The sequence below is a fragment of the Epinephelus fuscoguttatus genome, linkage group LG10 (assembly GCF_011397635.1).
Source record: "Epinephelus fuscoguttatus linkage group LG10, E.fuscoguttatus.final_Chr_v1".
Classification (NCBI taxonomy): domain Eukaryota; kingdom Metazoa; phylum Chordata; class Actinopteri; order Perciformes; family Serranidae; genus Epinephelus; species Epinephelus fuscoguttatus.
The window spans coordinates 41,314,052-41,336,359 of NC_064761.1; the positions used below are offsets into that span (position 1 = coordinate 41,314,052).

General features: G+C 41.2%; 3 protein-coding genes across 3 annotated transcripts in view; all 3 read right to left on the reverse strand.

Annotated features, from left to right (window-relative positions):
* Positions 1-4,892: 4,892 nt before the first annotated feature.
* On the reverse strand, positions 4,893-5,729 carry LOC125895367 (histamine H3 receptor-like). Its single transcript, XM_049587123.1, has one exon. It carries the CDS (start codon positions 5,727-5,729, stop codon positions 4,893-4,895), a length of 837 nt encoding a protein of 278 aa, XP_049443080.1.
* Positions 5,730-10,398: 4,669 nt separating this feature from the next.
* Positions 10,399-11,515, reverse strand: LOC125895368 (histamine H3 receptor-like). The gene is made up of 2 exons (XM_049587124.1): positions 10,980-11,515; positions 10,399-10,430 (listed from the first exon to the last, which is right to left on the reverse strand). Exons 1-2 carry the CDS (start codon positions 11,215-11,217, stop codon positions 10,399-10,401), a joined length of 270 nt encoding a protein of 89 aa, XP_049443081.1. The 5' UTR covers positions 11,218-11,515.
* A 2,069-nt stretch (positions 11,516-13,584) lies between these two features.
* impact (impact RWD domain protein) overlaps positions 13,585-22,308 on the reverse strand; it is a 49,804-nt gene continuing 41,080 nt past the window's right edge. The window contains exons 10-11 of the mRNA XM_049588614.1: positions 20,316-20,450; positions 13,585-16,040 (exon numbers count right to left, since the gene is read on the reverse strand). Coding sequence (XP_049444571.1) covers positions 15,981-16,040; positions 20,316-20,450 — 195 coding nt within the window. The 3' untranslated portion in view covers positions 13,585-15,980. The remainder of the gene's footprint in view (positions 16,041-20,315; positions 20,451-22,308) is intronic.

Sequence of the window (22,308 nt, forward strand, 5' to 3'; positions counted from 1 at the left end):
AAACCAGAATGCCACCGATACCAAAGTCTTGTCTCGTTTGCCTTCAAAATCTGTATTCATATCCAGATATGTGTTTGTAGAGATTAGCTTGCAATGGAATTTGTGTTTATGTCCGGCACAGCCTCTGATTGAACTCGGCAAAACTTGAGTTCTTTCTTTTATTCCTTTACTATTCCATTACTCTCACAGTGGCATCTTCACCTCTGTTGGAATTTTCATTTAATCTCCTCTTTCCATTTACTTTTCTTGCCTCACTTGTGTGAACATATGCTGCCGTCAAATATGTCATAAGCTTGTGGCGTTGACATTCAGAGTGGTGTACATGATATGCTTGGCATTCAAGTTGTCCTGAGAACACTTCTACTAGGCAATGGCACCTGGAAACCACAAAGGCTAACAATTTAGCAGGCTAGCAAGAGGGTATATCAACATTTTCCTCAGTTATATTCTAAAATGATATAGAAAGAAAACACTAAAATTACAACATAATTTCCACGGCCTCTGCCATCTCTGAAAACATCAGCAATCACGTCCCAACTGGGGAAGTTGAAGCTTTCAGCAAACTTCTACTTCCAAGGTTGTGAACGCCACAAAGTGGGGGTGCTCATATGGACTGTTCTCATGAATACGGTAAACACAACCCCAGGAGAGTGCCTTGGGGAATGTCTTGAAACCTGGAAATGAGTCAGCATTTTTCTACTCATCTTGAAGTCAGTGGGTTTTCGGTTAGACGCCTGAGACAAGGTCTGTGGTTAACACAAGCCTAAGAGACTTTCACATTTTGTCCTATGACATAAGATGTCTGTAAATACCCCATTTGTGAATTCTGAAGCTTTGATGTGTCTTGAAAAAGTGGCCGCTAACAAGTGACAAAATGAAACTACAGAACATCATCATGATGAACACAGCCTTACAGCCATCCTGTGGGGACAATGTTGAGTCATGTGACCTTGGTGTTGTTTGTCTACAGCCTAACGTTAGCTTTTAACCTCTGGTGATGGCATTTAGGCTTCAAATATCATAAAAGATTTGTGAAGATTAACCTGCCAAAACAAAACAAAACAAAACAAAACAAAACGTGTAAGTACTCTGAACAATTGTTTGCCACAGAGCTTATTTTCTGTAATAATCCAAAATCCAGTGGAAAGAAATCCCACTGGCTTTTTGACGAGGGAAGCAGCAACTCTACTGAAGGCAGCGTCAGAGCATCAAGTTTGCACAGGCTTAAATTACCTTCAGATAGAGCCAAAAGGGACGAAAGGTTATTGTTAATTCCATGTTATACCACTTATATTGTTTATAAAGCGCTACCGACACATGTGTTATATGTCACACTAGAGGCCGACGCTGTGGTGTTATGTCATGCTCGTCATGCCTCCTTTGATTATGCGCTGTATAATCACACACTGCTGCAGAATGATGCTGCCATTGTTTGGGTTTGTGTAGAAATGCAAAGGAGGCATAAAGAAGGGACTCCATAGCAGCCCCACAGTGTGATCTCTGTGTAAGAGAGCTCGAGGACAGCGAGGTTTGATTTTTCAGGGGTCAGTGCCTCTTGCTCTGAATTTGATTCTGGCTTTGGTGGCTGACACATGTATGGATGTACCAGTCCAACAAAAAAAGAGCATCCATTGTAGCACTACAATTAAGAGAGGCTGCAGCTTTCCCTGCAAGTGGGCGTGGATTTAGCGCATTCGGCAGACATGCCCCCGGCGTCTCAGAGCAGAGAACACTGTCTCTTTTTTAATTATTTTGAAACGTAATTTTACACACTCTGCAACTTTTTTAAATTTGTCTGAGTGCTTCATAACACATTTGTCTGTGGTGTGACAAACTCATTACACCCAGATTGTAACGCACAGACATGAATGTGGTATCACTCTTCACATCTAACTCTTGGCGCAAAAGCGTATAAGTATATTTCCCAAAATGTCAAACCATTTCCTCCTACGCTTCCACATTTGACCAGTAACATGTACAGTTAGGAAGCCTGTAGTCAGTCCTCTTTTTATTCTCTCTTTTGGCTACTTACACCAACACACATTCATAGCCAAGATACAAAGTAGTCAAGTAGTTTGGGTGGTAAAAACCAGTCAAGTCTTTGAATAAATTAAAATGCACTTAAAGAACACAACCATTTAGCGTGGCATAGATATTATTGTACAAAAGGTTTAATGCTGCTCTCATATTATAGTGCTGTACATGTGTAACATCAACAATAATACCTTTTTTAAAATTAAGTGCAGATTCAGTGTTGGCAGATAACAGCTGATTCCCCTCTGCCTATAGCCCACTTTTCAAATAAAATGAAATAAAACATCAATGTGATGAAAGTTCACACAGTAAACAGATACAGGTTATTCTCTTCTTTTCAGATGCTTTGAATTTTGAGGACTCCACATTTGTCATCCTATTGCTGCATGATGAAAAGCTTGAATTTGAAAAGTACCTTTTTGAAGACAAAAGCAGAAGGCCGTCTGTTTCAAAAAGGACAGTGACGCATTCGAAACTGACGTGAAAAGGGTTTCATGCGCGGAGAGATTATGAGACTTTATAAAAACCACAAAATCCTCAATTTGATCTAAAGAGGAGTTGAAGTGCCCTGCGTCGCAGCAGCCCTGTGAGAAACGGGATGTTGGTGGAAGCTGCTGTCTCTCTCAGCTGTGCATTCAGACAGACAGACCGTAATTTAACAGCTTGGTGGTGCTGTAGTTCTCGTATAATATCTTAGGCTAAATTACAGTCATCACTTCTATCTGGCTGCATAAGTCATCATTTCCCAGCATTGAGCTCACGAAGAAGTGAGTGGTGAAATAGCCTAAACCATGTCCCTCTTCCTGTCCTACTTACCGAGATTGTCTGTGAATATCTTAACTGCAGTTTTTTTCCCTCATACTCTCATATTGCTAACAGATATGCTGGGACAAACCTCGCACAACTTTAACACAAACATTTCTCTTATGGACTGTTCGTTACTTATCGGGGGGATGGGTTGGTGCAAAAAAAGGGGAAGCATGTCAAATATTTTTAAGCACTGGGGAGGGACATACAACTTTAAATGGCTGTAGTTTGTACATATTTTAAATACCCTCTGAATACCAAGTCCTGCTGAGGGTTTAAAAGGCTGTATAAACAGATATTATAGATATTGTCGGTTAATTTTACTTTCAAAAGGCAGACATCCATTAACTGGTAACTAAGAATAAAAGACGTGAAATACAAGAGGCCTTTCCTTTCAGTCTGGCGCTCCTTTGACTCGGTGAGCTTAAGCGATACATTTCAAAGTGCTACCCATTTGGAGGTGGTGAAAACTTAATGTTTTGCTTTTTATTTTACTTTCTGCTGGCCTTGCTGACAGACAGCCAGCCAGCTTCACTAACATGTGATAACTAGTGCCCACCTTCCGCTGGACTGGTTTCTTGGCCTCTCTGCACTGTGCACCACTTGGGTCAGGAGGGTGCTAATGTTAGCTAGCTAGCAGAATATGCGGTATATTCTGCAACTACAGCTGGTGATGCCGTCCTGGTGGCAGACCGCTTTTCTGTGGAAACATTGTGTCCACCCTCTGGTCTTTCCCCAGCTCACTCTGGTTATTAAGCGCAGGGCTTGACGCTAACTTTTTTGAAAAATTAAGAAGCGCACGAAGCGATCAAATAATGTGTTTTCCGTAATGAATGTGATGCAAATAGACATTTACAAGCAAAATTATTTAATGAATTTGTATACAAAATGTACAGAAAGGTAAAATCATCAAGTTTTGAAAAAGTATTGCAATTTAATTTTGTCTTTAATGTTATTATCTTATATATATATTATATTTGCAACATAATTATCTTATATAATGTTATTACTATCCTAAAACATTCTCCAGGTCCTCTGAAACTCTGCAGGACTTATTTCCACCCTGCCCAGCAGCGGTACCGTGGCGAACGGTCCCTAACAGCGGGAAGAACGGAGCAGGCTTCCCCGGAGGTCCACCACTTTTCCTGGTCCCTCATCTCCTCCACACCACGCTGCCGACAGTGGGACTTATATTCATTGTGCTGACAGTGGCTTGGAAAACCGCCCATAACCGTGTCACACGGGGAAGAGGGAAGGCGGCTGGAGTTCCTCCAACATTTGCGGTTAGATTATCATATTTTTTAACTGACAAAAATATAGGCTGCTTCGGCTGTTTTTTTTATGCGCACATGTGCCCCTAAATATTTTTTACAGTTCGCACACACCTATTTTTAGTCACAAATGCGAGTGAAACGCTCGCACTGTCGAGCCCTGAAGCAGCTTCATTTTGTACCGCAAACCCCGCACCCTTTTTAGCATTGTTTACTATGTTAGCACTACTAGCTGTGCTGAAAGTGCTACCAGTAATAACATAGTCAGTACTGCTCAAGGGGTTTTACAGCGCTATGTTTTTTTCAGCGAGCTTGGGGGATAGCAGAGGGTGGGCACAATGTTTCCACTAGAGTGCTGTTGGGTTGGGTTGCACTACCAGCATTACTGGCCGAATGAGCGGCGCCGCTAACACTAGCTAGTTCCCACCAGACTGGGGCTGTGCACAGTGCAGGAAACTGAAGAGTAGCAAAATTTTCCAAAAGACATGTAACTGGTCAAAAATACTCTCTCTGCAGGTAACCGATTGATGGTTAACCATTAATTCCTACATTTGGCTCAAGGAAAATAATAATAGATTTGGGGAGGGTCCAAATAAAAAACAATAAAACAAACAAAGTTACCCCAGCCTGTCTCTGATAAGTAAAGAACAGTCCCTTATTTTTGAAAACTGGATTTTTTTTCTTTTTTTTGATGGAAGAACATTATATGGATTTTTTTTACAGTGGTTGACCAACTACAGTTACTGCATTCATAAAGTATGGAAGTGCAATTGAGTTCATCTAACAAGACTGAGCCTCGATCTGAGGTTGGACTGATTGTCTCTTCGGACACAGTATCTTTGAGAAAGCCCTTCGAAAGCTTCTGTGGCACAGGGGGTAAAGGAACGGGTTGATGGCAGAGTTCAGCCACAGAAGCCAAAATGTAATCTCGTACCAGTAGTTCGCCACACACTTACCGCTACAGGCGGCACGAATGATCATTAGTAGAGTGTAAGGAGCCCAGCAAATCCCAAAGATGCAGACAATAATGGCCAAAGATTTGGCGATCTTTTTGTCCCGACTCAGACGAGATCCCAGCGTCCCACGGCCAGGGGCCATGCAGGAGGCCGTGTGCTGAAACAGCCTGGAGTTTTTTCTGTTAGGAGACAACTTCTCCCGCTGCATGAATATCTGACTGTTATTAGGGTCCCCACCACAGGAGGAAGGGGAAAGGACATCGTCATCCTCGATGACCGCAGAGATAGCAGTAGGCTCACTGGACGACACCTTCCGAGTCTTCACAAAAAACACAGACCAACCTGTTCCGTCTTTGTGCTTCTTAGTGATCCTTTGCGTCTTGACTTCTTCCTCAGCGCAGGCGCCTCCATTCTTGGTCCTGCGATGGATGTTTAGGTAAATGCTGAGGTTGAAGAAAGCTACTGACACAAACGGGGTGAAGAACTCAAAGGTAGAAGCGCAGAGCAGGAAGTACCAGGTGAAATAAAACTCAGCGTAGCACTCATGAGCCGGGACGACACTCTGGCCGACGACTGTCTCCCAGAAGATGATGGCGGGGCCGTAGAGGAGGAAGGCCAACACCCACACTGCCACCATCTTGAGCACAGCCTGGCGGGTCATGTTTCGCTGTGCTCTGTATTTAACCTGCATCAAAAGAGAGGGAGAAGTGTGACTCACAGTGATGAACATAGAGGCCCAAACCCATTTCTGATTTTTACTCACTGAACAAAATGTATAAGTATCATAAACGTTTGCCACAGGGCTTATTTTCTGCAATAATCCAAAATCCAATGAAACCCCAAAATCCCTTAAGCTTTCTGCTGAGGGAACCAGGGCAATGTTTCATTTGCAATGGCATACAAAAATATCATCATCCCTGCAGCACTGTTAAACCATAATAATATTATGGTTATCACAATCTTTAAATCTTTATTACTGGGGCGTCGGTGGCTTAGTGGTAGAGCAGGCGCCCCATGTACACGACTGTTGCCGCAGCGGCCCGGGTTCGACTCTAGGCTGTGGCCCTTTGCTGCATGTCACTCCCTCTCTCTCTCCCCCTTCACGCTCATCTGTCCTATCAATTAAAGGCCTAAAAAAAAAAAGCCCAAAAAAATATCTTTAAAAAAAATCTTTATTATCAAGGAAAATACAAGTGTGCCTCTAAAAAAAACTCCATTTGGAGGGCCATGTAGCCCTGACACTTTGCCCTATTCCTCAGTTCCAACAACAATTGGGACACCCTACCCCCTAGATGTAAACATGCAAAACAGTGGGGTAAGGGCTAAGTGGTAGGGGCAAAGGGTGTTCTGGGATTGGGCCAAACTCTGCTGCAGAATAATGCTATTTGTTTCATTCCACAGCTGTTCACATAACAAACGCACTTGCTTCTGCTCTAGGTGCTCAAATAAAGCCCAGTTTGTATTATGAGATGCTGTAAATAAAACCGACACGCGAGGCTCCTATTCCACGGTGTGCCACTGAAACCAAAGAGAGAGGGGAAATGTCAGGCTGAGAGCCACATTCACTGATGCAACACAAGAGTGTGAAAGAGACATCTGGTTTCTCCTGATCCACTCCTCCCTCGTCATCACCCGCCGCTCATTCTCTTCACACTCGCTCCATTTTCACTCCTCAGTCTAAACTCTATCATTAAGCAGCTCTCCTCTGTTTACCACTCTTTTTGTATTGGTGTTTTTTTATCTTGTCTTTGCCTCAAACCATCCGATATCTCTCTGCGGCTAGAACAGCTGGGTATGTCTGAGACAACAACGCTGCCAGTGTGACCTTAGTTAAAGAGCAACTTAAAAAAAACAAACACTTTTCTGAGTCAGTGAATAATGAAACAAAACCACTTCATGATGCTAATAACGGATTCTGGCCCCGCTATTGAGTGTTCATTACAAAAGCGCAAGACTCCCCATTTCCATTGTAAATTACAAAAATCCTTCTCTCTGGAATGAGAATTAATACATGAATAAATAAAATTTCCTTCTAAGCTGGCAAGATCAAACCCTCAATCAAAGGAAGATAAAAGCAGCCACAAGCAAAGAGATATTATTACCATACACTGCTCAGTGAGCAGCTAAATACACTTCATTTTTTCTGTGGTGTCTAACAAATGTAGTCAGTTAGAAATAACACAGGCAGCAAGACCATGTAAATGATCCACACGGAAATATTTCAGTTTTGTGCCAATCGAGGTCAAATGGACATGTAGTCTGGGAGATTTATTCTTGGGAAGACGTTTTTATAATTGATGACTAATACTGGCCATATGTGTAGCACTGTCTTAAAAAAATAATCAAGTAACCGAGGCTTATGTCTGGTTGTACACTGATGAAGCCAATAGGGGAAAAAATATCTGTTAGTTTTTGTTCTGGAGGGGGTGTTAAAGGTGCACTCCAGCTATTTAATATTTAACTTTCATATGGTTGGCGGACAAAAGACATGTTAAAAAAAAAAAGAAAAAAAAAAAGGACAAAACCAAAGCAGCAGAGAGTTTTAGTCTTAAAGATTAATCCATGCCCAAAAACCTTGGATCCTACATTTCCCATGATGCAGCTCAATAGCATGCTTTATCAGACCTTTACTGCCTCCCAATAGCCCGACTGCCAGAAGAAAATGTTTGCATTGTACGTTCCTGCAAACCACAACTACGTTATATTTGTCGATTTTCTAAGTATCATATCAACGTTTCTAAAGTGGCGAAGTGTATGAGCTGACTTTGTCATCAGGAGGTGAATGGGAAGGTTGATTGCAAGTCACCTAGGCGAGTCACCTGCCAAGCTTGAGACCACTGTTTGAGCCTAACAAACAACACAAACTAGTTGTGTTTTAGCGAGTTGTCACTGTTTTTCCAGCAGCTTTTTAGCAAGCAAATTTGGGGTGTTTTGTAGTGACCTGCAGCGGTTTTTCCAAGAAAAGCATCTGATTTTAATAAAGACATCACTTTGTTTCCAGCTGGGATAGTGCCAAGAAAAGCAGCTCATTTTTATAGAGGCGTCATTGTAAAAATTAGCTGCTTTTCTTGGCACTATCCCAGCTGGAAATTCAGAGACGTCGCTGAATTTCCAGCTGGGATAGTGCCAAGAAGAGCAGCTAATTTTTATAGAGATGTCGCTGAATTTCCAGCTGGGATAGTGCCAAGAAAAGCAACAAATTTTCATAGAGATGTCGCTGAATTTCCAGCTGGGATAGTGCCAAGAAAAGCAACTAATTTTTATGGAGACATCACTGAATTTCAAGCTGGGATAGTACCAAGAAAAGCAGCTAATTTTTATGGAGACGTCACTGAATTTCCAGCTGGGATAGTACCAAGAAAAGCAACTAATTTTTATGGAGACATCACTGAATTTCAAGCTGGGATAGTACCAAGAAAAGCAGCTAATTTTTATGGAGACGTCACTGAATTTCCAGCTGGGATAGTGCCAAGAAAAGCAACTAATTTTTATGGAGACATCACTGAATTTCCAGCTGGGATAGTACCAAGAAAAGCAACAAATTTTCATAGAGATGTCGCTGAATTTCCAGCTGGGATAGTGCCAAGAAAAGCAACAAATTTTCATAGAGACGTCGCTGAATTTCCAGCTGGGATAGTGCCAAGAATGCAGCTAATTTTTATAGAGACGTCACTGAATTTCCAGCTGGGATAGTGCCAAGAAAAGCAACTAATTTTTATAGAGACGTCGCTGAATTTCCAGCTGGGATAGTGCCAAGAAAAGCAACAAATTTTCATAGAGATGTCGCTGAATTTCCAGCTGGGATAGTGCCAAGAAAAGCAACAAATTTTCATAGAGATGTCGCTGAATTTCCAGCTGGGATAGTGCCAAGAAAAGCAACTAATTTTTATAGAGACGTCGCGGAATTTCCAGCTGGGATAGTGCCAAGAATGCAGCTAATTTTTATAGAGACGTTGCGGAATTTCCAGCTGGGATAGTGCCAAGAAAAGCAGCTAATTTTTATAGAGATGTCGCTGAATTTCCAGCGGAGATAGTGCCAAGAAAAGCAACAAATTTTCATAGAGATGTCACTGAATTTCCAGCTGGGATAGTGCCAAGAAAAGCAACTAATTTTTATAGAGACGTCGCTGAATTTCCAGCTGGGATAGTGCCAAGAAAAGCAACAAATTTTCATAGAGATGTCACTGAATTTCCAGCTGGGATAGTGCCAAGAAAAGCAACTAATTTTCATAGAGACGTCGCTGAATTTCCAGCTGGGATAGTGCCAAGAATGCAGCTAATTTTTATAGAGACGTCGCTGAATTTCCAGTTGGGATAGTGCCAAGAAAAGCAACTAATTTTTATGGAGACGTCACTGAATTTCCAGCTGGGATAGTGCCAAGAAAAGCAACTAATTTTTATAGAGACGTCGCTCAATTTCCAGCTGGGATAGTACCAAGAAAAGCAACAAATTTTCATAGAGACGTCGCTGAATTTCCAGCTGGGATAGTGCCAAGAAAAGCAACAAATTTTCATAGAGACGTCGCTGAATTTCCAGTTGGGATAGTGCCAAGAAAAGCAACTAATTTTTATGGAGACGTCACTGAATTTCCAGCTGGGATAGTGCCAAGAAAAGCAGCGGACTTTTACTGAGACACAGTTGTGTTTCTTGCCAGGATAGTGCCACAAAAAAGCAGCAGTCGAGATATCACTGCATTTCCAGCGGGGATTGTGCCCCCAAAAGCGGGTATTTTAAGCCAAAACACGATCTTGTCCTGACAATAACCAAGTGGGTTGCTGAAACAAGACATAGCTATGTAATAACGTACAAATGTAATGTATCTGTAATCCGCAGAAGCATACAGTGCCAACAGTTTTTGGGTGATTGGGTTGCTCCTAAATGCCCACTGCCTAGAAACCCCACACCTCCTAGACACTGTAACTCATGGGATGCCCAGCAGTTCAGCAGGCCCCCCATGTACAAAGGCTTTGTCTTTGCCATAGCAGCAGTGGGTTTGATTCCAGCCCGTGACCCTTTGCTGCATGCCATCCCCCTTCACTCTCCCCTATCACGCTTGAATTGTCTTATCAAAAACAATCATCTTTAAAAAAAAAAAATATATAAGTCTCAAAGCGACCTGGCCAGGCGTTTATTTTAAACGTTGAAAAGCTCCGCCAGAGCGACAGAGGACATGATGAAACTGTTTTCATTGACGGAGTAGTTCCCCTTAAATTAAATTATACTGGTCCTTATAGACTGCTGAGTTGCCTGCTAATGTCTGCATCCAAAATATTTACATAGCAAATCACCCAGGCGGCTCAAGTTCTGTGCTCAAATTGACTGGACAAAATTAGAGATTGGTGTGTGGGATGCAGAAGGCACCTGGAACACACACATACACACACTGCATGTTGATTCAACCTGTCTAACATTCACACCTCTCCAGACCTCCAGACAGCCTGGATGTGAGACCCATTACATGTGACAAAAAAATTACGGGCTGCTGCTGTTACTGATGCAAACCCCTGCAGAGAAAAAGTGAAAGACATTTGAGAGGAGAGCAGCTTGTATTGGTTGTTTCATTAAAGAGAAGGGTCTAATTCATCTAATGGTGCAGATAAGAGCAGCACAACAAGAGGGGTGTGATTGCTTTACCTCAATGAAATAAAGGGATGCTACAAATATCCATGGTGCACATGAATGAAGCAAAAAAAAAAAAGACAAGGTCACAATAAACTCAGCAGTGAACACTAGTGACTCACTGTAATTATACTCTGTGTGTGTGTGTGTGTGTGTGTGTGTGTGTGTGTGTTTGGGGCGTGGAGAAAAAGCCCTTTTTTCATTCACAAGGAGGAATAAGAGATTTGAAAGAGCCAAATTTGAGCGACCTGACAGATGAGACACAAAGAAGAAGAAGAGGCACCAACTCACCCACGAGAAAATCAGATATAGCCAGGTTCAGAAAGAAGTAGTTGCTTTGGATTCTCAGGCTTTTATCCACAATAAAAGCCATGATGACCAGCGCGTTCCCAGCCACCACCACGACAACCAGTGTCACCATGAGGACCGATAAGATCACCGCCAGGTAGCCCGGGAGGACAGTCCCAGCCTCGGACACAGCAGGAGTCAAGTTGCCGCTGGAGTTGGTCTCCAGAATGTGCGCGCCCATAGTTAGAATAAAGCCAAAACCATCGTAGACCCTTTTGTTCCGTTTCACGCACAGAGTCCAATTACGCGCCCAAACGTTCCGCTCCACTTTACCCAGGAGTCAGACATGACTGGAGACCTGTGGTTTAATGGAAACACTTTTCCCAAATCTTCCATTTTCCCTGGAATAGTTCTGTGCTAAGAAGAGACACAAATTTAAATTAAAGTTTTTTTTTATGAAAATAATTGTAGATCCTCTGTGCGCGTTTCTCTCCGGTCAGCAGGTTTACAGTAACAGTGCTGGCTGCTGGATGTGCGAGTGCTGAGGAGCGCACACTTGCTTTTGTCACCAATGTCAAGACTACTAGAGTAGAAAATCAGCACTATATCCGCTCGTACTTTCAAAATAAACGTCCTACAAGAACGTTTTGTGAGAAAGGGGAAGACGCTCAAAATATGCGTCCTAAAGCAATTTTTATGTCGAATTACGATGACTGTTTTTTCAACACATAACCTTAGAGAACATGATAATCAAAGCCTGTATGTTTCCTCAAAGGCAACCAAAATTAAATGTCTTAAAACGTTTGTGTAAATGCACCTAAAACCATAGTGATGTGTCCGTTTTTAATCCCATCAGATGCATCCGAAATACAATTAAATCACTTTAAATTTCCCTTATGTGTCTGTTTCCAGCAAGTGCAAAGGTTTAATTTAGAAATTGGGGGGACACAACATGAAATAAGCGGTTTGGGGTCATCTGCAAGAAAAGTTTTAGCATCAAACAGTTAATTTTTGCAATTCTGGAGAATCTGTATGCACCAGTTTGAGCCTTTTTAGCATTTATGATGTACATGTCTTATATTTGTCAAATTAAAGTCCCTGCTACGCTCACATTTGTCGAAAATGGGTGGGAATGAACATGCTGTAAATATCTATATACTGAGGGGAACGTGTCTTTTACACCCCCTGAAAATCTACACCCATGGCTGTGAGTAAAAGGAAGAGGTGTATAATTTTTACGCTTTTATTTTGTAGGCCACTCATCTTCCGGCCTTCCTCAGGTGATTTCTGCGCGCTTGACGTTTTGCCTCTTTGTCCGCGCAGCAGCTGATCAAAGGCTGAAGTCTGCAATCAGAAGCTGAAGTGGTCCAGACGCCTGAAGCAGGCTGAGATGAAATGATCCGAGCCGCTGCCAGCAGGATGTCCGCAAGGAGCCAGGCATCATCAGCTGACAGATATTTACGCCAAGCGTCAAGTCTAGTCATTCAGTCAAGTGATTCAGAGGTCAATGTCCACTTGACAAAAGCTGGAGACACCAGGAATCACAGTCCACTTCTTCCTTTGATGTTTTCACCAAGATAATCACTGTTAATACACAAATCCAAACACTAAAATGAAGTATTTATAGTGTATGTTTTATTAAGTATTTGTATCTTAGATTTTTTGTATTTACACTCTTCCCACTTTCCCTCTGGATGAATACATGTTTAGATTAATACATCTTATGAAGGAGACATTAGAGCATGAGCATGGAGAGTCTGTTTAATTTTAGAGGAGGCAACGTTCCCGCAAATTCAGTGTTCTTCATCTTTTTAATTGTCTTAATGTTTTCATATGGAAAGTGTTCAAAATTAAAGGAATACCTCACCCCCCCTTATGATCATTTATATATCAACTGCTCACCCTGTGTTACGGTGAATTTGGCAAGAAAACTTTATCGTATGCCTCAATGTTAAACAAAGAATCCAAAAACAGAGGAAATTGAAAAAACATCATTAAAACATGTGTTCACAAACTCTCACACAACTCGTTTCATATAATCCAGCGCTTATCTATTTAGTCGTATGATCAGTACTCTCTAAACAGACTCAAATAAAAGTGAAATTTATCTATGCACATTTCAAAGCCAGACTCCAGTGACAGAAATAGTAATTTTACCTCACCAGTGGACAAAGAGTCCAACAACTGGAAAAAAAATCTTCATGAATTAAAGTCTCTGAGGTCCAGTTTTAACAACATCAAAACATCAAGAAAAGAAACTTACACAACTCATGCAGTATAATCCAAGTCTCATTTATCCAGTCAGTGCCTGTGTTTGGGAAGCGCTAACCATATGACTGGAAAAATGAGACTTAAATTCTACTGCACGAGTTTTGTAAGAGTTTCTAAATTGATGTTTTGATGTTGTTAAAACTGGACCTGTGACTTGATGAATTTAGGGTAACGCATGAGTAATCAATAAACAAATGGTTATTTGGGGGATGAAGTATTCCTTTAAATAAATAAATACGACACTGTGATATAAATTAGCATTGTGACACTGGCTGCAAGGTTGTCAAGTAAGATTATGAAACACAATGTGACTCCATAAAGACAATATATCAATAAATGTATTCATGCATTTTATTATTTTCCTCATTAACTGAACACTCCTGGTTTCCATACTTGCGTACTTTGAAAGGAAATGTACATTATTTGATTTTGCTGCAACAATCAAAGTCTTCGGCTCTCCAATATTCTCCTGTATGGATTAAATTTTAAATTGAAGTAAGCTCATTATTCTCAGCCCTGCGTATTATTTTAGCTTCATGAGTTCCTCACAAGCCTCTAAAAAACATAATTAAGGGCTGAGATGATGGGTTTGGCATGACAGCTTGTCAGGGAGAAACAGCTCTATTAAGTGAATTAGCTGTAATTATTCTCAATGGCTAGAATGCGCAGGCAGCTTTGTACACAGACATGGAGTAATTTCAGGAATCTCAGCCTGTTGTTAGTCATTTGTGTTCTCACTCCAATGAGATGTACTTATTGGTTTTATTCCCTCAAGATAACTAAACACAGAGATAAAAGACTTTTATTCTTTGTCACAACAGTCAAGTAATAGTGGTGAAAACACTGCCAGGTACGAGCCCTGGATATTTTTAGAAAGTAGCCCTCTGCTGCCAAAAGCCAACCCTGGAGTGGTTAATATGCAGAATGTGTCTTTCCAGGGATCAAGTGACACCAAAATGGAGAGGTGAAGCAAAATCCCACAGGAGCCGATGTGGGGTAAAAGCTTCAGTAGAACACACTACTGTGAAAAGTTGAATATTTAGCAGGCTTCAACTGGATGTGCAATGCACTGAGGACAACAGGCATGTGAATTATGTGTGTATGAGTATGAGAGCGTCAATAAAACTCAGTGAACTTCATTTTGCTGAGCCGTGATCATATTTCTTAGAAACGCTGAATGAATTGTGTATGAATTTCATTCACATGCCGGTTCGTCTGAAAGCTGAATTAACACGTACAAGGACAAGTATTCACACATTTACATCAGGACGGAATGGAACATTATGATTTAAAATGAATGATGGAATAAAGATGCCTTCTCCTGAACAAAATCCTCCATTGAAGCTTGTAATGATGTGGCTGTCTTATAAAATGGAGACTGATCACACTAGGATTTTTAGTACAAATCTCATGTTTGTTTTAATGAAAATATGTACTGTAAACATTTCATTTCAAGACTCCTCACACAAAACGGTGCAATATAAAGTCCGTCATAATTTTCAGTCAATTATTTCTAGTTGCAAGAAATCCCTGGTTGTTGTTGTTATTAAAGGAAAAGTGTGTAAGATTTAGGGGTATTTAGTGGCATCTAGTGGTGATGACTGCATATTGCAACCAGCTGAAACTTCTCCTGGTTGAAATTCCCTCAGTGTTCTTTGTTCAGGAGGTTTTTACCAGGAGCCGACTTATCCGCAGCGGTCTATTCCTCCCCAAAACAAACAGACCAGGTGATTAAAAACTGGTAAAAACACTGGATAAAGCATTTTCATGTTACAGATCAGTGTTTCTCCAACACTGTTTGGCATGTCTGAGACAGGATGCTGTACTGTAAATGACCTAGCGTAAACTCTTATCCTGTAATATAAGGTGTGCGTGACTGGATATAGACTATTGTTATCCTGATGTGACTTGATTCTGGCCAAACTTGGTTATGTGAGGAGAAGCAATTGTTCTCCGAGCCGGTTGTCTGAATAACAGGAAAACCGTTGCTTAAGTGACAGGAAGCAGCTTTTAATGTGTATTGGAGAGCTGTAGGTGTGTCAACTTAAACTGCATGTTTGTCAGACACTATACATTGTCATGATGTACTAATTCTTTGGCTTTCTCGCGAGTAAACCCTCAAATGTGCAACTCCATGTCTGAGCCTCTCTTATTTTAAGTCTTGTCTATGCTACAACAATTCTAGCCTAGCAACTGCTAATGTGCACTCGTTCAGGAGGTTTTTACCAGAAGACAAATTATCCACAGAGGTCTCTTCCTCCCCAAAATAAACGGACCAGGTGATGCTGAATGAAGTAGTATCACATTACAAATCAGTGTTTCTCTACTGCTGTTTGGCATGTCAGAGACTGGCCGCTAGCCTAGCAACTGCTGATGTGCTCTCACCTTTTTTCAGAACCAGACGTTCAGGAGGTTTTTACCGGAGGTCTCTTCGTCTCCAAAACAAACAGACTTGGTGATTTGAACCCTTAAAAACGCTGAATAAATCACTTTCACATTAAAAATTGTTGTTTTTCTGATGCTCTCGTTGTGGAGGGGCTTCTAGCTATGATGGCTGATTTTAAGATACAAGAACACAATTCTTTTTTTCCAGGTGACACTTAAGAAAACATACTCGTATTCAATTTTTGCCAACATAGCCCCATAAATCCGACACACTAGACCTTTATGACACACCTGAATCACAACACTCTGAAAATGTGTTTGAATAAAAGTCTTTCTCTCTTCAGAAATTCATTTCGTCTTCTTGATCTTTGTCCTTTTGGCCTTCGCTCCAGATTTGGTGGCCTCATCCTGGAAACGAGAAGAAAGGGTTAGAGAATGGACAGACTAATAATTATCTTACATTAGCACTGCGCTTAATGGTACCAAAGCCTTTTCCATGTTTAATATTTGAGTGCTGTTTCAAAGCTCACGACTCAATTTATGAGAAACACTTTCACCTGAGCTCCTGCTGCGTTTCCCTGCTTTACTGAAATGTGCGTATTACAATGTGCTGATTGGCATGCACCCTACTGTTCTAATGTATTCAAATAATTGCATCAAACCAAACATTGCATTCTTAAGTACTCTTATAAAACATCCTCTGCTAATTATTGCAGTGACAATGCAGGCTGGCCATCTTGTAGACCTCCCAACATTGTAACAGCCTTTCTGGACAAAAAACAAGCATAAATGATAATTCTGTTTCATACAGCCAAGTGGCAAATATGGCAAATTTAATATGCATGCTTCCCCTTCAAATCTCATATGGTGTTTGCACCTTATGGTGTTTCGCAATGGGGCTGTTAAGCAGTCACTCTCAATCATTTGTTGTCCCAATTACCATTAAAATATGTTCCTCCCCCCTTTGGGATTGGAGTTTTCTGCTCGTTGTGGCCGACAGGAAGTCGCCTCATTACTATTTTTAATAAGCAACACACATGCTGCAAAATAACTGGCAGCAACCTTTCATCGAGGGAGGTCCTGAGGTGTGAAATTGGTGGTTCAGCTCTTTTTTTTTTAAGTCTATTTTCTTCCTAAATCCAATCCAAGTGTTCACAGATTTTATCTAATTTTGCATTCCACCAAAATTGTCACCCACTCTCTCTTCCCCAGAATTATTGTCCTGTTTTCAATTTACACTTCAACTCAAAAATACAAACGACAGGATGAGGCACTGGGACAGAAAGAAACTAACCTGAAGTGTTTTGTTTCTTCCTCAGACAATAGAAAGTTCTGGATTTCCACCAACAGCATCTTCTACAGATTAACCTGGTGTCCCTCAAGGGTCAATTCTGGGTCCTATTTTGTTTCCTATGTATGCTTCTTCTTGCCCAGAGGGGAGCGTATCTATGTTCCCAGGGTCCTATGCTCCCCGGCTTGATATACTCTAATTATGACACATTAAAGAGACATTTCAAATAGTTCTATTTTCTCAGCAATGTTTTTTCTTTAGGTCAAATGGTCAGTAAATGTTTCCCGAGTCAATTATGTTGAAGTCGCCCACCTACAGCTTATAGCCCACTGATATTATACATCTTGAAACCTACACCTAATGACAGTTTTCTTGACTTTAGACACTCATCTCCACAGTGGCTCAATGGGTTTTCCATCTTCTTTTTGCCTTTGCAATTGAACTGCAAAATTAGCCCTTACCAATCTCTTACAGGAAAGACCCTGGAAACATAGGGATGGCGCCACTAAGAGTCTTGGCAACTAGTCACAGTCATGCTGTCTCCAGCTGACCAATTGTGTTCAGATTTTGTTCCTGCCTATGTTACTTTTGCTATAAGGTTAAAGGGACCAACGCACAGTAATGTCTACACTCTCACTAGCTGCTTGCTAGTCACATAAGTAGTTGTGTTGGTGCAGCTGGACATATCTCTGTCAGCAGAATTCAACACGTCTCCTTTCATGGGGCAAAATGGACAGCCACAAAGCACTTCCAACTCTTATAAAGGCCAACTCGTAAAATGGGCAAGTTATGGAGCTTTTAGCATGCTATCACTGAAACAAACACATTAGGGTGCATTAGCACAAAAGATATGTGGTCAAATGCATCCCAGAGCACCCTGGCAAGTGGTTTAGGTGATGGAGGGCCTAATTTATAACCACTGTGAACTCACCAAAAAGAACTTGAACTGTGTGTACGCCACTTTCTAAGCATAACTTGGGATTTATAAAGAAAAACTTGAGTAAATGTGCGTAAATTTAGGGAAACTCTGACCCACATTTTGGAGAGTGGAGAAATTGGCGACACAGATGGTGAGGTGGTGAATTGAAGCCAGACTGTGGAAATTAGACGTGAAAGGAATCATTATACATATGATCTCTCACACATTTAAAGTCACCTCATATCACACATTTCATATGAATCACTGCATAAATATTCAAATACAGTAGTGTTTTTTGTGTTTGCTGGGCTGTGGCAGGTGACAGGATTCAGTAATGTTCGGCTTTCCTTTAAGCGTGAATATACTGAGGCATTTTCACCTCAACCACGTTAACCAGGCTAAATGATGTTATCTTGGGTTTCTACAGCTGACAACGTTAATTTCATCAGACACCATTAAATATTTGCACTGCGCCGACAGTTTTCAATAATCTTTTCTAATACTGTGCATATACTGTATCATCTTGATAATACGATACGATATTTGTTCACATAGTTATCACATAGTTTTTGCAGTGGTGTAGTGGTAGCTGATGAGGTGGGTGTTACCGATAAGGAAGTAGGCATACTCTCCTATATATTACAATGGCTTTTTAGCTGATAGATGTGTATACTTCAACTGGATAGAAGAAGAAGTGGGTATACCCCGTATACCTGAGTATACCCTCCACTACACCACTGAGTTTTTGAGTGTAAAATGGCTGCAGTGAACACGAGTGTGCTGTCAGGCGCACAGAGCACACTGGAGACACTGCTGTACTCTGCTTCTTTTTAGCATCCACCTTTTAGATATGACCTTTTTTTAAACAAAAATAAGTGAGGTTGTGTCGTGTTTCATGAACTTACTGCATTAAAAGCAGCTGCAGCATGTTCCCACTCGCCGCCTTTTCTTTAGTTTGTGACCCCACTGCCCACCAAACAATAGGGTTTTCTAACCTCCAGCTCACCAACAAGCACCGATTTCTGCATCAGGAATATTTGTTTTCTTCTTGGCCATTGACTCACCATTAAGAACCATTGATCACACTCTGCCTAACTCCCTCATTAAGTTTTCTACAGTTTGGGGACCTTTTTATTGAACACATCAAAAGGACGAGGAGTCAAGCTGACGAACCACATCGGACTACTTCATTGCATTGAACTGTACACTGTGCTTCAACTTACCAGGACACTATGTCTTCGCTGGACCTTCCCTGACCACTCATGGTCTTCACCATTGACCAGCTGGCTCAGGTTTATGCATTAATATTTATGTTGTGCTTTGCATTGATCATTTATGGTTGAATGTGGGTGTGTAGAGGGCGGGATATGAGGCTGGCCTATGTGCCGACAATTCCAAGTTGATTTGGGATTTATGAAAGAAAATTGTGTACTGGCAGGCGTACGCACAGCTTTATAAATCATAATATTTTTTGGCATACGTACATTTATTTATTATTATTATTGTTATAATTTTGTCCACTTGTGACCAAGACGCATGTTAATACCAGACGTAAACAAGCTCTTGTGTCTTTTTTCCTGAGACCAGGAGCGCAAATTCATACAATTTAAGACAATAACTTCAAAAAGCGGTCTTGAGAACAAGACTGATTTTGAGTACTGCAACACAGATTGAAACTAAGCAGTGTGTTTTAGAATCAATTTTTAACTGTTACTGGTCATTTTTAAAGCATCTCACGGGCTGGAAACAAGCTATTCTGCAGAGGTTTTATGTCCCTCCACCCACATGCAGTGGCCTCTAATTAGTTGTCACACAGTCCAGGCTTGATGTCCACAGTGGAACGCAGCCTTTGCTGTCAGGATGGGAATGAAATCAGGTTCAGATTTTTACAGTGACTTGATGGGGTTTTGAAGTACTTGTAAGAGTAGGTCCGCAGTACAGTACCTTTAATCTATATGTGACAGCAGCTCAAAGGTCAATCATGTTATCAATGGAATAACTTTGCAGAACACAAAGATGACTTCAAAGCAGACTGGACCTAACTTCAGGCTGGTGAAAGTGAAGAGAGTGTGTTTGATCTTCAGAACATGTGGCAACCAGACACTTCAAATGAACCAATATCCCTAATGGGACAGCTACTGAGGAGTTACTGTGGAAACACAAAGCAAGCCAGACACTCTATATTATTATAATATGTCTCAAGATAATCTGTAACTGTGTGCTATCTGACAGTGTTGAAAGAATGTTTCTCTTCTGACCTTCAGACTTCAGCTTTGGTTGTAAAGGCAAAAAAAAAAAAGTAATTTTTTGGTTTTCAAATAGTTGGACGAACATAAAGGGTAAAGGTCAATTAAACTACAAGATACCAGATGTTTCCCAGCTTCAGAGAGCTGACAGCAACATCAAACTTGACCGATGATGTGTCAGTGGAAGATGACAGAGCAATATGTAAGAGACCCAGAGAATGTCTCACCGTGGAGGCAGTGTATCCTTCCTCCACCAGGATGTTTCTCGCACAGTTGTTGATGTGTTTGAAGCGGTCGGGACCCAACAAAATACCTCCGTACCATCGAGACACGACCACCATGACATTACGCACGTCCAGGATCTGAAGTGAGAGACAAACACGTGGTGAAAGTGACATGAGTGTGAATTTGAAAAGCTGGCAAGAGATGAACACTAGAAATCGTGACACAACACCCATCCCCTGGCAACAGTTTTTAAATGCAGTCAGATATTTCACACCAGATGCGATACGGTGGATGAACCTTCATTAAGTGTATCTGGCTCAGGCCATCAGCTGTCAGTCTAAAGCTGTGGGAATATTTCCCTATTTGGCAGCCTTCCACACAGTTAGATGAGAAAATTAATTTCACTTTCATCTTCGTGTGTCACTATCTAGCTCTAGGAAATGTTTAGCTAAGGTTAGCACAAACACTGGAAGGTTCAAGGTTCGATTTGTCATCCATAAAATCTCGGAGGTTACAGCACTGCAATCGCAATCAACAAATGCTGTTTATGAACATGGGCAGATTATGAGACAACGGGCCCCTGGGCACAGATATAAATAGGGCCCCACCATCTTTCCTACGTTAGAGCAAGACACAGACTTTGTGAAGGTTTTGCATCTCTTCGTAGTTGTTATGCATCTCTCTTTAACTCTCTCTGTGGTCATTTTGTGTCTTTTTGGGCTGATTTGTGTCTCTTTGTCCATTTTTGTAGTTTTTATGTGTCTTTTGCATCTATCTGTGATCTTTTTGTGTCTTTCAGCCTCGTTTGCACCAAGCAGTCCGGTTAGTTCAGCTTGGTACACATTAATACTTTTATTTTTGTGTATCCACTGTGGAAAGTTGTGGATGGTACAAACAGAACTGTTCCATATGTCCCCATTTTTGGTCCCCCCTCTGTTGGGGTACTAAGCACACTGATCTGATACTAAAAGCCTGAGCTAGAAACACTGCAGTCTGTAGACTGGTCAACAGAGAACAGAAACTCTTGCTCAGGGCTGAGTTGTGGCTGGTTTTGAAGTTTATGTAACCACTGTTCATTCTGTGGAGAGTTTTACATACATTAGTAAACTTTAACTATAAAATGAGAGGAAGTTTTGCAGCCTCTTCATCTTACTATATAATGATAAAAACTCTGTCTGTTCCAATTTTCTCTCCTCACTGACTTGGTCAATCCATGTGAAATTTGGCACAGTGGTAGAGGGTCATGGGAGGATGCCAATGAAGCAATATTACATCAATTGGCCAAAGGGGGCGCTATAGCAACCCATTGAAATGTCAAACTTTGAATGGGCATATCTCATGCCCCGTATGTCGTAGAGACATGAAACTTTGCACAGAGATGCCTCTCCTCATGAGGAACACATTTGCCTCAAGAACCCATAACTTCCACTTATATAGATTTTCCACCATTTTGAATTTTTTGAAAAACACTTCAAATGGATCTCTTCCTAGGAAGTTTGAGCGATCTGCATGAAACTGGGTGAACATAATCTAGGGACCAATATCTAAAGTTCCCTCTTGGCAAAAGTTGGAAAACTTACTAAAACTGAGCTTCTATAAGGCAATGAATATTGCGGAGGGCGTGGCTCATCACATAAAGGTGTAGAACATCTCAAGGGTTTCACCCATCACCACGCAACTTTGTAGGCATATGAGCACACATAATCTGAGGGGACCCCTCCATTATTGACCCCATCAAACAAAATGGGGGCGCTAGAGAGCTCATTTCTTATCTAGGCCTAACCGCCATATGGATTTTTACTAAACTTGGTAGATATGTAGAACAGGACGCCTCAAGGTGACTGGAGAAATTTAACTCTAATTGGCAACTGGGTGGCGCTATAACAACAGAAAAATGCTTCAAAATGGCTAAAATGCGACCGATCGCTGTGGCTCCCCCTGTGGACCAATGTTGGTGTTGTTTCTAATGTTTGGTATGACTAAGTCATGGTATGG

Bases quoted from the DNA above. Each gene is read 5' to 3' on its own strand.
- LOC125895368 (XM_049587124.1), bottom strand. From the start codon at position 11,217: ATGGGCGCGCACATTCTGGAGACCAACTCCAGCGGCAACTTGACTCCT. The intron at 10,431-10,979 runs GTGAGTTGGTGC...TGTGTGTTCCAG, and splicing joins TATATCTGATTTTCTCGTGG to GTGCCTTCTGCATCCCACAC.
- LOC125895367 (XM_049587123.1), bottom strand. From the start codon at position 5,729: ATGACCCGCCAGGCTGTGCTCAAGATGGTGGCAGTGTGGGTGTTGGCC.